The 16,611-nt window shown below is 36.6% G+C and overlaps 1 protein-coding gene across 3 annotated transcripts in view; it reads right to left on the bottom strand.

Moving 5' to 3' along the window:
- Positions 1–16,611, bottom strand: part of EYS (eyes shut homolog) — a 724,585-nt gene that overhangs the window by 44,410 nt on the left and 663,564 nt on the right. For all 3 annotated transcript variants that reach the window (XR_011725383.1, XM_071741624.1, XM_071741625.1), the window contains exon 41: positions 6,454–6,626. Coding sequence is in view for 2 of the 3 variants with exons in the window: in XM_071741624.1 (XP_071597725.1) it covers positions 6,454–6,626 (173 nt within the window). In the remaining variant the exon portion in view is untranslated. The remainder of the gene's footprint in view (positions 1–6,453; positions 6,627–16,611) is intronic.

Genomic DNA, 16,611 nt, shown 5'->3' with positions numbered 1-16,611 from the left:
TTATATTCTGTGCTGCATCAAAATAACGAATGGGGCTTTAAGCACACTGGTCTAGAGGAAAGTGCAACTGCACATGGCAGGGGGGAACTAGATAAGGTTTTTTTCCAACCCAACACTAAGGAACTCTAAGGTCCTTTTCCAACCCAACCCTTTCTATGATTCTATGATAACAGTAAGTCCAGTAAATCATGAATACTGGGCCAAACTCAGTATCTGGGCAGACAAAGAGTTACATAACAGTAGTTATCAGGGAGGCCAGCAGGAAGCAAGACGTGATCATCTCCAGATGAGCAACTCAGGCCCACCAATGGATTTGGGGAATTTCAATTTTCCTGATCAGACTGTCCTCTCTTTCTCTTGACTCAGAGAAGCACGACCTTCATTTGTTGCCCAGCTGTCATACACAGACCTCCTCTGAGCTGGTCCTCCCCTGTGTTTTCACGGTGCTTGGATGCTACCCGAAATGGTGTGTGACCACCATATGGAGCTATACTTACATAAGGCATGTGGCCACCAAACAGAAATACTGTATAAGGCAGTAGGACCCCCACAGGTGTGTTTTATGAAAACCATAGTACATTATTTTGTAACAGTTTCTCACAGCTATTAAGTGTCCAATGCAGTAGCTAATGAACCACCCTATTCTTAACAGGCAGGTACATGCAGTGAGTGTTTGTAAATAGTCCTCCCTGTGCTGATCTCTGGAGACTAAAATGGATTTAGAAATGTTAATTAATCTTGACTCAAAAGCTTATATTTCTGGCTAATTCTTTACATATAGCTTGACAACCATTCCATATATTACCAGTTTCTGGACTGCCACTTAAAGATTTTATAATATAATTCTTAATCACATTTCTTTTCTACACTAAGTATTATTCGTGAAGAGATTTTATCCAATCATATAAAACAGTCAAAGGCTATCAGTAAATGTGCATCAATGTAAAGTATTCAGTCTTTGAGATATCTTTCATGCAATGACCTTCATTAGTTCAATTTTAATACATACTAGTTTGCCATACTCTTACATATTTTTAATTTTAAATAAAACGGAATTAAAATAAAGCAAACAAAAAATAAAATAAAATAACCCTCTATGAAAAGTACCATGGTAGTGTTAAGCAAGATAACTCTGCCTTTTCCTTTTTTTTTTTTTTTTTTTTTGTATTTTTCATTATAAAGCTATGAATCCAAGACTTTTCATAAAACTGTATAATCTTACAGCCCTCTTTCCTTGAAACACAGTCCTTCAAAACATTATTTATAAAATTTTTGCATCTGGTTGAAGTAGCAGAGAGCAAATCTAATCACATTGGATTATTTCCTTTTTTCTGCCTAGATACCATCCAAGCTGATCCCACACTTGCAACGTGAAGTGGTGAAGAGCATAGATGTGTCCCAGTGGCCTGACTACAAGCCATGCAAAAATATACTCCAAATTAACACTGTGCCTAAGCCACATGTTGCTTTGACAGAGTACCAGAGACTTCTATCAACTTTTTGTCCTTGATCTTGTCCTATGTCTCTCTGCCAGTCCATTGCCATTCATCATTGTCCTCTTCTGCACTCCCAGTACTGAACAAATAAGGTTTAATATGTCCCAATGCCTCTCAAACAAATAATGACAGATCATCCCATTGTATAAATATATTAATATAGTTGGCTACCTACTTCCCTAGCATTGCACATCTTATCAGAGCTGAACATAAAAGTGGGAGGTAAAAATATCAACTATATTTTGAAAAAAATCTTAACAAAGAGAGAATAAAGTGACAAGATGAAGGAAAATAATGGTTTCATTATCTTTGAATTTTCTCTTATGAGTTAAAATTAAAGCTCCACTCACTCAATACATCTTGAACCACAGATTTACAATATGTTGCAAAACCCAAGACAGATGAAGGATATGAAGGAAATAAAGTAATGAAAACTTCAGACTACAGAGTTAGTCAGATAGTCCACTTTTTTATACTATCATTGGCAGTGAACAGCGATCAGCTCAGTGTCTGTCTCCAAGGTCAGCAGCCTATATGGCAGCTATAGAATGAGTATTGTTCAGTTTTCCTAAATACCAGCTTTCATATTTGCAACTGCAATATTGAAAATAGAATGCAAATTACGACCCAGCATTGTATTTTCCAGTCTTCTAACCTGTACAAAATCTTCAGAAAAATGTCCTTTGTCATCATGAAAATCTGCCACCACTGTTTTTCTTACTGATCTGCAGTATCAGTCTTAAGAAATCAAATTTTGCTTTTGAGCACAGAAATATTGATAAATGGAGTGAAAAATGTTTTCTTAGCTGAGCTTAGAAAAATTATTTTAAAAGCAGCTAGGCTGTTGCTTCCCTTACTCCTCTTGTTTCAAATGAAGAAAAAAGATGATTGGATGTTTGAGCTACAACACATGCTTCTGATGGAAGTGGCTTGCTTAACAAAGCTATATGAAGCAAATTATAAATGCATTTCCATAAATTCCTATATATTTACAATCACCAGTTTTAAATACTGATTTGCACACAGATTTCTGGCACAAGGTTCTCATAGGAAACTCCCTGTGGATTGCAGTACATTAGAAGGTGTTGGATAAGGAACTGCAGGCTGACAGGTGAAGGCAGCTACCCAGGGACGAAGTAGAAGTCCTGCTGTAAGATGAAAATATGAATCTGAAAAACTGGTAATACATCAGGGACATTAAAAGTGTGTAAGCGAGAGAGCCTGTATGTGTTTTGTACAATTTTAATGACATTTCTTACACTGAAGCAAGTGGGAAATTAAGGCCCAATTAAAAGCAGATGGAGTGCTTTTTGGACAGAGGGATGCAACTCCCATGGGGTATGGGACACATGGAATGCATGTGAAGAGCATTTTGGAACACCACAGGACTTATGGGATGACTGTGGGAGGAACCAAGGTGGAGAGAAGACGGGAATTAGGTGATCTGAGAGGGAACAAGAGTGAAAAAATAAATGGATACAGGGACAAAAAAGACCAGTCACACATAAATAGTTGGCTGGTCAGTACACTTGTCCAGCTGAGTCCTTCACCTGATTATTAAGTCTGAAGAGCGTACAGGCTGCACTGGTCAGATAAGTCCCTGTCAGTCCATTATGCCTTAGCTCTGTAGCCTCCTGACAGAGATTTCAATACACAAAGGTCACAATAATAGTCATAATAACATGGTCATCTAGTGAAAAAAGCACATAAAGACTTATAGGGAGAAAAAATGCATTTTACTATATCTAAGTGGAAAAATGGACATACTTTTAGAAAGGTTTTCCTGATGTCTGAAACAAGCATAAAGTAACTACTATAATTTCAGAACAATTGTTCACAACCTGGTTAAACTGTGCTATGTTCCCTTGTTAGTCCCAAGAGCTTATCTGTTTTTCCATCTATATAAGTCAGTCTAACCAGAGTTACTAGCTGTCAAAGTTTGCTTCATTTGTCATATACACAGTAGCCCTACAGTTATCTCACTTTTATAATGTCTGCATTCCCCATAAAATTATGGATTTTTAACTTCTCATGCCAAGCATTTTTAATTTTTTTTTTCTTATTTAATAATGAGAATAATTTTATTATTGCTTTTTCTTACATATTTGTAGAAATTGACATTGCCCTTAGTGTGGCTTCCAACTCTTAACAGAGGACAGCTGCAGTTCTGATATGGACAAGACCTTTAGCAGTGGTCTCATTTGTGGCTCCACCTGCAACTTTATTTATCCTTACTTTGTCTTTTGTAAATACTCTCTGTTGGTAGGAGCAGTGATGCTGACGTGATATTGCAGTTCTATTTGGTACGTTTGCCATATTCATTTTACCAAATAATCACTAGTAACACTTTACACATTTCTATTGATGAAGACCATTATTTGATAAGCATTTCAGAGAAGATTTCTTCATTGCTTTGTATGCAAAGTAGCATGCACTTGGTTGCTAATCTTAATAGTACAGACAATATTATTGTATATCTTAAATGGGTGATCATTTCTTAAAAATGCATGAGCCTAGATTTTAAATTTTATGAAGTAATTCTTTGTAATGAATTTATTATCTGGACCATGCATTTTGCTATAGTACACAAATTTATCCTCTGTTTCTAATATAATTTACATGGTTCTACCATTGTAATTAAGCAATCTATTGTTATCTTCAAATACCTCATCAAATGTATGACTTTGATGCTGTCCCTAGGACTGAACCCAGCCTTCACTGCATTGTGGCTGTTTCTCCCCTTTTCATTCAGTTTCATCATATGTGATAAAAAAGCCTTTTGCAGCTCATTTTGAGTTTCAACAATAAGTTTAGCTAAACAAGACTTATGTCTGTGCGCAATTATTTCTGTTACTGCTAATCCCTTAAGACACAGATGAATACAATAATTTTTCATATTTCTATCATTTTTTATGTTGTGGGTGCATTGAACCTAGATTTATACTCTGTCCTGTGAAGCTGTGTATTTTTTCTTCTTTGCTTACAGTGATGATCTTTCAATACAATAAAATTTTGTTCTTTGTGTGCTTTCAAAGCCTTCAGGTCTGTAGTGTAATCAAACTAATGAATTAATGTGGTTTCTCTCAATTTAGACTCTCTCAGTTTTTACTTAAACTCAATTTAGAGAGAGAGAACCACAAAGACTTGTGGAAGAGCTTCACTGAATGACTGAAGGGCAAAGGTGTTAAGTGATACTCAGTGCTGGCATATGTAAATTGAAGTAGATCACAGAAACAGTCCTAGACTTAAGATACAAAATAGTGAGCACTGAACTTCCCATCAGCATTCAAAAAAAGATGCATTAGGGGATTTAATAAGCGGTTCCATGAAAGTATCACTGCGCTCATAAAAAGAGCCAGAATGGAAGAAACGGACAGAGAGTAAACCAGAAAAATGTCAAACAGAAAAAAATGCAGTGGCATTATCACACCTCAAACAATGGGATCAGCTCTGGACTCTCATTTTAAATGAGGATGCAGTGGAATTGAAAAGGAACAAAGAAAGGCAGCCTGGACGACTAAAGACACAGCATGGCAGGTGTCTCAAAAATGAATGAATCAACTTCAACTATTCAGAAATAATTTGGGGACAGTTATAATAAGGATATATATAAATTCAGGAGAGGCATGGAAAAGGTGAACAGGGAAACATTAATGAAGCAGAGAACAACTGAAACAGCTGCTCTAACACAGAAGCTTGAGGCATTAATGTCATTAGCAATTGATGCAGTTAAGCAAGCAAATGGAAGTGCTTCTGTGCAAGCTGTGTACTTAAACTCTGGAGCTCTTTGTCACAGGATGTTTTATGTCAAGTTTACATGGACTCAAAGAACAATTAGAGAAGTGCATGGAAGAAATCTATCAAGGGCTAATACAGCCACTAATCCCTCCACAGGGAGCTCTATTGTTTTGCTACTAAGCTTCCTACTGCAAGTTAAGAAAGATTACCAAGGAAGTGTCATGTGTGTTATACACACTTGCCTAAGTATTTGCTATTGGCTATCAGATATTAGATTAAATGAAAAGCTGGATAAAACATTTCTGTTCATCTACTGAAAATTTTGGAAAGGTCTTCTAATTAAGATTTTAAGTTAGAGGTAAAGATGTACATGTCATGAAGAAAAAGAATGTAGACTTGATCTGACCCAAACATTGCTTAATATTTATTTTAAAAGGCACTTCATATGCACTGCTGAATCAGCTCAAAATGAGTAACTATTTTCTATATGCAGATTTTTCAATCATTACTTCTTGCTACATTGAGTGTTAGGGGAAAAGAATACCTTGGATGTTAACACGTAGGAATTTCTACCCTAGAACAATCATTATAATCAGTGCTTGAGAATAAAAGCTCTTCATTTGATAACACTGGTCAAAATGACCTATTTAGATAGCTGTATTAATTTAACCTCATCCTGTCTCCTGTATCATAGCAAAACACTTGGTAGATCTGAAATGTTTCCTCTTTTTGACCTGAAAAGAGAACCCAATTTAAGCATCCAAAGATATTTTTGCAATCCAGAAAGTATTGTTTACACACTCCTTTTAGCTACAAAATGTACAGTCATGCTTTCCTAAGTATAGAAAAAAAAAAAAATCAAACAATGTGAGAAATTAATTTCTCCAAAGGAGCTCTCAGTCAAATCCCTCTCAACTTTTCTACTTTTCTCTAGGTAAATTACTGAAACATCAGACACTACCTTGTATTTCCTAGCTTGTTTGCTCCCAGCTTCTCTGATCACTCTGTCTCCCTTTCTCTGACTAACTCTGCTATGAAAGAACACAAAAGAAGGGTGCTCAGCTCAGACACTCTTTGCTTCCAGACTGGATTTTAGTGTTTGTTGGTGAATACATGGTCACTTCCAGTGTTTTGCCTTCAAAGCATTTGACTTGTTTCTTACCACAACTGCCATGAATGATAGAAAATATGACCAATGCATGTGAAATATGGTTCTTACCATCATTGCAGAGGATGCCAGATCTTCCATATGGACAAAGGCATACAGCATCTCGTGTGGACTTTGGAAAACATGTGGCACCGTTTCCACATGGATTTTCATCACAGGTTGCGAACTGGCAGAGTTTTCCAGAGTAGAGTTTAGGGCACTCACAAAACCAATCTTCTGCATCACTGACAAATTTGAATTAAAAACAAACAAAAAAATATGTTAGTACTAAAACACTTAAAAAGACCAGGTGGGTTTTACAATCAGAAAATAAGTGACATTTGTCCTATGATTGTAATAAATTTCTGTGGTTTTACAGTCTTTTTTTTTTTCCTTGTGTACCTGGAATTACAGATGCCAGAATACTTTATGGGTGACTTGAATTGACAGGTTATTTTGGATTTAATTTTAGATTTTAATTTATTTTTCCTTTCATGGTAAGATATGTGACTTTTCTATTGTCTCACTAGTTATTTGTGCTGTTGCTTTGATAACAATTGAAATAACTGCTACAGAAAAATGGCTTTTATGTCTGAAAGAAAAATGAAAGAGAAAAAAGAGAAAGTGAAGTTATCAGTTTACTTTACAAATGGCGACATAATTTGTACATTCAGGTATTATATACAGCTTGTGACAACACAGTAGGTTGTAAAGAAAAACTGAAATATGAATACTTATAGTAGTGATTATATTGAAACTGAACCAATCTCTCTACTTTCATGTATCTTACATTCTCAGCCATAGAAAGCATATTAGCATAGCAAGGGAAAAAATAATTTGTAATCAGCCTGGAGGGGTGGTTAAAACAAAGGTCTAGAAATGTATATATTCTGTTTGTATGCGTTATCTTTTTTTTTTAGTATACAAAGATAGGACAATGGCAGATATGGTAGGAAAACCAAAATCAGATAGGAAAAGCAAGAGTGTAAGACATCCCCATCTTATCACTTATTATAAATACAATTTCATTAAAGGACTTATTTGATTTTCCCCTTATTTTATGACTGAAATCAGATGACAGCCAGATAGGTCAGTTCATGTGATTACTACACATCCTTGGTATCAAACAGGAACATGTCAGTCATACTTGATAAGGTCACATGTGCCCATGGGTATGCATGCAGAAAAATGATGTGAACTGTATCAACCCACAGCCATTGTGTTTTTCTTGATAACTGGATAATCTTTAGGATGTGCAGTGATAAAATGTCAGATACATGCGATTTCTAAAAATCTGTTTACTGCTTATAATATCCATGCAGTCAGGTTAAAGAAAATAATCTGGAGCTAAGAAAACTGCAGTTTTCAAAAGAGGGAAATAAGTGAGTCTTGTGACAGGCTTTGTGCATAGCAGCAGATTAGTGTGTCTCTAAACTGACCACCCACAGTTCTGGGGAGCGAGAATCTCAGCTGGAGAGTCTGCCAGAATGAACCTCATGAATAACGCCTCCAGACACCTTTGCAAAAGAAAATTGCCATCAGCTGCAATAATAAATTTCTGTGTGTAGCCTATTCTATTTATAGATCTGCTGCAGGCACCAGGAGAGGAATGTAAATGAGATACTCGATTGCTTTCATGTGTGCAGCTTAGAGATGTCTGCTTTACAACAGCTTCCATATCAGCATTATGGTTCAGCTGATTAAAAAAGCAATGATAAACTGAATTGTTAATTGAAATCTACAATTGATGTGATGAGCTCTAAAGCTACTTAGCAAATGTGTTTGTTTGCTTATATGTGAGAATGCAGACCATTGCTGCTGACTGCCAAAATACAGTCTTCACCCTTAAAAAAGTTTCATACATTCTTCTATTGATCTGTGTCTGTCAACAATGGCCATTTCTTTTTATAATCTGATTTTTGAGATGATGAGAAATAAAAGGTCTTATTAAAAATTGTGACAACTTTTTTGTTATCAAGGTGAGCAATGTTATAACGTTTGACTATTGATGACATTAAACCCTGATAACAAAGAAGAGTGATTCCCAATGAGGCAAAGAAAAGTGTCTAAAATTTTCTGCAACATAATGCAGAGCTTGAAAATATAACAGCTAACCACACAGAAAAAAAATACAACAGCTGCTTCACAAGAACTGATACACTGAAACACCAAAAGCCAAATGACTTATTCTCTCTCAAAGCAGTCCTGTCACTGTACTTGAAGAAAGGACAAGGTATTCCATATTGTGCTGAATTAATCTCAGCAGCAAGAAACACAAAAATGCTTGAATGACAAAGGAATTCTCTCCTCCCAAGTGGGTTTCATAATATCATCCTTTACAAATGCAAGAAGCAAATGAAAACAGACAGCACACCAGAACAGTAATATCTTTTGCCTATGCTGTACACCTGTGAATGGCTCCAAGAAGAAGACATTGGATAATTACAAACACAAGCTGAAGAAAGTAATACATGAAAGAAACAAAGAAGATACTAGAATTTTAAGGCTGCAAAATTAGAAACAAATTTGGAATGTTCTGCTGAAGTGTATTACATGTCTCTATTAGTGTTTGAATTCAGATCCAGAGCATGGATTTGAGGAAAATCTTCCTGTTGTCCCCAGCTGAAATGCCTCGGTGATGATACAGTAGTGTGGCTCTACGAAGTAGACTGTAATTTTCTATATTCCTGTGCTTTTTCCATCTCTAAAGTAGGAATGTCTTGCTTTGTGATTATCACTGATAGCACTGTACATGCCATTTGTGTAGTCATATGTGAGAGGGCTCCCCTGGAAGGGAGCACAGTCAACATCTTTGAATAATGACAGTGCCAAGCTGAGAGCATCAAAAACTAAGTGTCACAGTGGGCTCAATATTTAAGGACACAAATTCTTATGTGCTCTCACCATATTATCTGGGACAAAGCTATGGAAGTCAGAGAGAAAAGCTTCCTAAGCTTTTTCAGTTAATAAATAGTAGATGTAATCCAGTTTATTTTAAAGTTGTTAGTATTATTTATTCATAGTGCCTTTTTGTTTTAAATTACTGGAAACTGAAAGAAGCCTCACACTTTATCAGTTTAAACTTTAATTTGAATTACACTTCATGCAAAGACTCTTTCTGGAAAATGCCAGGGTAATGTAAAAGTGACAATTACATTGCTTTGGAACCTTTTCGTAATATCCACAAAAACACTGCAGCCACAAGTATAACCTTATCTCTTCAATAATCTTAAAAATATTAAAGGAATATATATAAAGGAGGCATTTCTTCCTTGGCAAGAGTTTTTCTAGAATATATTTGCCAATCTTTCCTTGTATTATACATCTCCAAAAAAATCAATTCAGCTTTACTGCTGATTCAGTTCTTTTACTCAGGTTTCCTCAATTATGGTATCATCTCTGGATCTGAGTGTTTTTGTTAGCTTTGCTGTTTTGAATTGTTCTTTTGTCCTACAGGAATTATTATTCTGCAAGCTCTGGTGATTCACTTTGTATTTCCTTTCACTGAAAGCACTTTCTAAACTGCTTTCTCTATATAAACAATCACTGACAGGCTCTTGTTAAGCCAAGTCTAAATCAATTGTGAACTAAATTGGTTTTGAAAACTCCCAGGGAAAATATTTCCAGATTGGTCAGGTGTACTCATGGAAAAAAGCTTTTGCTTTAAGTTTTCTTTGAGGCAGGTTTTGCTCAGTTTTACTGCTTCTAGCATGGACTACGTAGAAGCTCACATTTAAATGATACTTCCAAATTCTTTGATTCAGGTTAAAAGTACTGGGGTGGGAAGGTTCCAATTCCACTTGAAAAAGGAGTGACAAAAAGACTGCAGTACCTCACTTGCCTACTGCCAACATACAAGGAGACCATCCCATAAGAGAATGGTTCAGCTCAAAAAGAAAACTAATTTATAGGACTCAACCAAGAAGTGTAATTAAGTAGATGCTTAATCCATCCCAGTCAGAAAATGAGTATCTGCTCAATCATATTATGCATATGCTTACTAACAAGCATATGTATATGAGTTTGAACTTTGTGTTCAAGGAATATGTTGAATACCTGAAACAATACCTAAATCCTAGTAAGTTCACTGGAGTTGTGTTTGAGTTAGTCATGACTTGGAGGGGACATAATTTGGTTTATGGAAACAATGGAGGAGGAAGAGCTCTTGCTTATTGGCAGAATACCTATTTCAGACCTTCAAAGATGTAATTATTTTCAGGAAATTAGGATTGTTAAAATTAATTTTAAAATGTATTCATTCAAATATATAGTGCTAACTTTCATGATCATTAAGTCTATTTGGAGACTATAAAAAAGACTCTTTAACCTCCTTTTTCCACTCAGATGGTGAATATAGACAATTCCCTGTCACATGAATTATACACATCCATTAATTAAGATGATGCATAAAAAAGTCCTGTCCTGTAATATGACAATTATGACCATTTCTGCTACACAGAAGAGGGTACACACTTGTGGTATCAAGCACTTCTGGACACCGTACTTAATGCTGGATGGGTGAGATCCCTCAGGAAAAATACTGTGGGCAACAGTCCATTATATTCCCTGGCCACATCTAGGAACAAAAATAATGGTCTGTCAGACTGGCTCCATTGCAAGACCTGTAATTAGGTCAAGCAACACTCCTTTCCCAGTTTACTCAGTCTTTTCAGTTAAATCTATATTTTATCTTTCCTTGTGTGATATGGGAAAAATAGTAGATAGATGGTATAATCTGCTGAAGTGTATTTATAAAAATGAAATTATTAAAAAATAAAGGCTTTGATTTTGATAATAAAAAAAATAGCACTTTATGGAACATAGCTAGGAACATAAACATTTTCAATGGTATAAGATAGAAGCCAGACCTCCACCTCTCACTGAAATCACATCCTGCCTAACTCTTGTTTGTCTTTTGAAAATCTCTTATAATTCCTCATGACAGAAAGTTTTCGATTTCTCCCAGCAGTCCCTGAAGCCCTAAACAGACATTGATTCAGCATATGTATTATTTGCAGCAGGACTCATGAGCACCATATCCAAAGCAATAACACTGAACATTGCTGTGCAATAACATACTGCTTGTTGCAGTATTTTCAGTAAAGATGCATTGTATACATTTACTCTTTTCTCTAAGACTCTTAAAACAATCTTTTAGCAGATACTTTCATCATGCAAATAGTAGATGAATTTATAACTTTGTAATTTCCAAGATTTCAAGATCTCCTCACAGACCAAGTGTAGTTAGCTACACAGATCATGAGGAATCATAGAATCATTTATGTTGAAAAAGAACTTTAAGATCATCAAGCCCAACAGTTAACCCGACACTGCCAAGGCCATCACTAAACTGTGTCCCTAATAAGCACCAAATCCACGGATTTTAAATACCTCCAGGGATGTTTACTCAACCATTTCCCTTGGCAGCTAGCTCCAGTGCCTGACAACCCTTCCAGTAAACAAATTTTTTGCTAATATCCAATCTAAGCCTCCTCTGGCACAACTTAAAGCCATTTCCTCTCATCCTATTACTTGTTACTGGTGAAAAGAGACCACTCCCCTCTTTGCTTCAACTTCCAGGAAGTTGTAGAGACCTGCAAGGTCTCCTGTCAACCTCCTTTTCTCCCAGCTAAACAACTCCAGTGCCCTCAGATTCTCCTCAGAAGACTTGTTGTCTAGAGCCTTCACCAGCTCTGCTGGACACACTCCAGCTCAATGTCATTATTGTAGTGAGGGGCCCAAAACTTAACACAGATCTTGAGGTGCAGCCTCACCAGTGCAGAGCACAGGGGGGATGATCACTCCCCTCATCCTGCTGGTGACACGGTTTCAGATACCAGCCAGGTTGCTGTTGGCCTTCTTAGCCACCTGGGCACACTGCTGGCTTATATTTAGCAGGGTGTTGACCAGCACCCCTAGGTTCTTTACTGCTGGACAGCTTTCTTAGCCACTATTTCCCCAATGCTGTGGTCCTGTTTGGGGCTTTTAAAAATCAAATTTACTTTTGATACTTCTCTTTCCTATCAGTCCTACAAAAGCTACAAGAGAAATTCTGAACAAATATACTCCATGGAAGAGGATCTAAACTGAACCTTTCTCAGGAGGTTCATCTTTATATAAATGTCTGCACCCTATTTTTCTCACTGATTGCCAAAAGAAAATTTGCACCTCACTTGTTCATATCTTAATGAAGGCATAAAATCAGGTGCACTGGCATGCTCTCTACTTTTATCTCTGGAGAGCTTATGGAGCCACAAGAATTTTTAACTGGACAGAGCAGGTATTATCATTAAGCTTTTCCATGAAAAGGAATGGCTAGAAGACATACTTTTATAACAGTATTTTAACATTAGTGAGAAAGTAGTATCTCCCCACTTCGCTTATTCAAAGCTTACATATAGTTTCTAATTATTAAATTGCATTTGCTGGGGCATTGGGTGCCCCATGGAATTACATTCACGGGTCATGGGAGCTTGGTTTTATTTTCTGATTCTCTAAGCTGACAGAGGAGAAGGTAATAGTCCTCCCTACAGATCATGCCTGGAAGAAGTAAGCATTTGTGGACAGTTATCATCTGTATTTGCACAGTGTCTAGTGGAATGGAGCCCCATGTTCCTTCTGCCAATGCATTACAACAAATATGATTAAATAGTAACATTAACTAATATATATTTTAAAATGTACTTTTCGTGTACAACATCATGGTGTAGTTTATATATTAAAAATGCACCACTGAACTAATGCAAAAAGGTGACAGTGCAGGACCACTATACATTCTTTGAAAGAGTATAACTTAGTTATATCTCAAGTCATTTGCCTGTAAAAAATATTATTTCAAGCTCCTTTTAAAATGAAGGTAATGACTCTATACTGGCACTGGCCTCAAAGTGATGGGTGTGGAATGAACTGAGGATCCCCTCAGCATCACTAGTTTAAAGCCCTCCTAGATAAATTGCCAAGGCTCTGGAGAAAGTATCTCTCCCCTTTTCTGATGAACAGATGAACCACATCAGCCCCCAGGAGACCAGGTTTATTAAAGTGAGTCCTGTCATCTAAGTAATCAAAGCCCTGACTAGAGCACCACTCCTTTAAGTATTCATTGACTCTCCCAGTTCAAACATCCCTTTCCAGTCCCTTCCCTTTGACTAGGTGGATTGATGAGAACACTACTGAAACGTCAACTTTTTGCAAATAGGTATTATTAGACACAGAAAATTAGTTTTGGAGTACTTAGATGGAAGAAGGCAAACTGAAATCTCATTTTTTAAAATTCTGAGCTGCTTATGTTTTAATATTGGAAATGTATTGATGAAAAGAAAAAGTAACCTCAGAGCACCAACTAGACCTTCAGTGCTCTCTGTTTCTGTTATTTGCCTGATCAAAGGTTGGGTGAAGTTCCCTATTGATTATTCCTGGCCCAAAGAAACACTCTCTTACTGTAGCATTCCTCGCTGCAAAGTTCTTAATTTCTAAAGAGGAGGTGAAAAATTCCCCCAGAAAGCTTCTGAGAGACTTGAGTACTTAAAGACTAAGAACTAGAACAGGGTCTAGAGTAACAGTATTATTTGAGATATGTACCATAAATTACCCTAGAATTACAAAAACTTAATTGAAACTGAGGTTGTGTAGCATTTTTTTTTCAGGTGTGAAAATTAAAAATACAAACACCATCTTTATGTCTACATTAATGACAACTATTAGCCTGAGAAGAACAATTTCTTTGTAACTGATGTTAACATCCATTTTATGATGTGCTTGGTAAAGCCTTTTTAAGAGATTCAGGACTCGAAGGCAGTTCCCTGGAGTTGAGGTCCCCCCCCCAACTAAATAGCTTTCACATCAAAGAATATTCTTCTCTTGGAACTCCTACCTGTGACTTTCCAACACTTTGGCTTTTAATGTGTTGAAGAGTCATACCATGGTGTGAATGTTCAGCTTGTGTCTGAACCAGATGACTGGTTTTGTGAGGATCATAATCTTTAGCACAGTGGCAGATGCTTTAATGCAGACAATGATCTCCATGAAACCACTTAGCATCTACAGAAGCTGGTAAAACAGCTGAATTCTTTGATGCACATGCTTCATTTTGCTCATTGCATCAAAGACAAAAACTCAAAAAAGTTCTTGCCTTACTGAATGCCATGTAATCCTGAAAAGTTAAAACTCAAATATGCTATTGTATGACTAATCAGAATGCGATACTAATAAAATGCTTCAAAATAAAAATAATCAAAAAAAATACTGGCTTTGTATGCAGCCAGTAATCAATTTTCTGTGTGCGTGTTGGATACTGAAGAAAAGGATGCAAGAGGGCAGGAAGTCCAACTTATGCACATTTATGATCGATTTGTTTTCTCTATACTAATATGATGTGCTAACATTGCTTTAAAAAAAGTCTATAATAGATGCAACTAAAATTTTAGTATATTTGTCCATTTCATCTAAGGGCCACCTTTATCTCTAAGTCATGCCCCAAACAGGCAAGCTAATCTATTTCACACAGAATTCTATAAATCTCAAATTTTAAGGAAGGCAAGAAAAACATGGAACCCCTTTAGCTCTCTGTTATCTATTAAATATCTTTTTGTATACATAGCTAATCTATGGTGCTGATGTGATACAATAAGATGCAAGGACCACTACAACTATGAATTAATCTAAGAACCACCAGTATAAATCACACTGAATCACAAACTGTGCATTCGTCACTCCTTCCTCGTATGTCACTACCTGCCAGGGGATGGTCAGTAATGTCACCTCACTCATTCATAAAGAGTTGCAGGCGGTGCCTGAAATAGTATTATGTCCTATTTTATGAAGGTTAAGTATCTTGGAGAAAAGGCAATGTCCTCTTACTACCCAAGATATTAAAAAGCCTTGTCCCCCATTCATCATCATTTCAATGAATACATTGCTCTGTGGTCACTGTACTCTCCTGCCTGCCAGGGAAGTCAAGTCTCTGAAGAACACAACCTGCAGCATGTTCCTACCACCTGTCACATTGCAACAGCAGAGTTTTTCCAAATACATGCCAGAGATACTGTGAGAAAGCCCCAAAACACACTTTATTGCAGCCAATCTAATGACAAGAAAAAAGAATGCCCTTCCACAGTTCCAGATGAAATTAGTGCAATGTTCACAGTGGCTGGCAGGATTCACAGCTGTGCTTTGACCTATAAATGAAAACCAGTGATCTGCCAGCAAAAATGCTGTGGTTGATGAGGCAATATCATGCCCTCTATTTTCTGAGATATGAAAAAGAACTGGTGATCCATCTTGACTCATTTTTAACATGTCTTACTAACTCATGGGAGAAACTCAGAACCCTTTCCTCCCCCAGGCAGGAACAGCTGTACTCCCTATTAGCTTATGTGACAGGAGTTCTTGGAATGGAAACTTTTTGCTTCTAAGATCTGTCCTGTGGCCAAGAGACACAAAGCTATGCCTCCTCACTTGAAACAGTACAGGGTAGCAGAGACACATGCCACTTTGCTGATACTCTGTTAATGTTTCCAAAATTAAGAATTCTGACAAGCTTCAAAGAGTAAAGAGGTGAAAAGTGAAGTCTAGCCATTACATTCCATCACATTCAGCAGAAAAATACACAATCTCTTTTTAACTTTCCCAGAAAAAGCTTTCAATTAAAAATGCTGATAGTTTAAAAGCTAACTTCACTATTATCATACTATTATAATCACCATGACACTTCTAATAGTGCACACATTTCACGCTCATGAGATGGTCTGCCTTATGACAGATATTAGAAAAAATCATCAGTTTAATTTTCTTCTGAGTTGAATTCTGGGTAGGATTTGACACACCTGAGGTTTTTGTTAGGAACTTGCATTTGCTAGAGTCTAGATAGGACCCTCATGCATTAGATTTAGGTCAGAGTTTGTACTCTATTTGTTCACAGTCTCTCACCCCCCCAAAAAAAGCCAGTTGCTGAAGGGAAAAACAGAGGACATTCTCTATTTAAACTCAAACCAAGACATAGTAATATATAATATACACATCAACCTACTACTGAAGTGCAATCTACTGGCTATTTCACAGTTCACTGTTGCAACAGATCAAAGAATCAGGCTCTCAACATTCATTCCAGCTACCTGTACCATGTATGACTGGGAGGGAGTTAATTGTCTTCATAGTAGTCTGTATAGTGCTATGTTTTGGATCTGTGATGTAAGCAGTGTTAACACATCGATGTTTTAGCTATTTGCACAGCAC

Source organism: Heliangelus exortis, chromosome 3 (genome assembly GCF_036169615.1).
Source record: "Heliangelus exortis chromosome 3, bHelExo1.hap1, whole genome shotgun sequence".
NCBI classification, from domain to species: domain Eukaryota; kingdom Metazoa; phylum Chordata; class Aves; order Apodiformes; family Trochilidae; genus Heliangelus; species Heliangelus exortis.
This window is presented reverse-complemented; position numbering and strand designations above follow the sequence as displayed.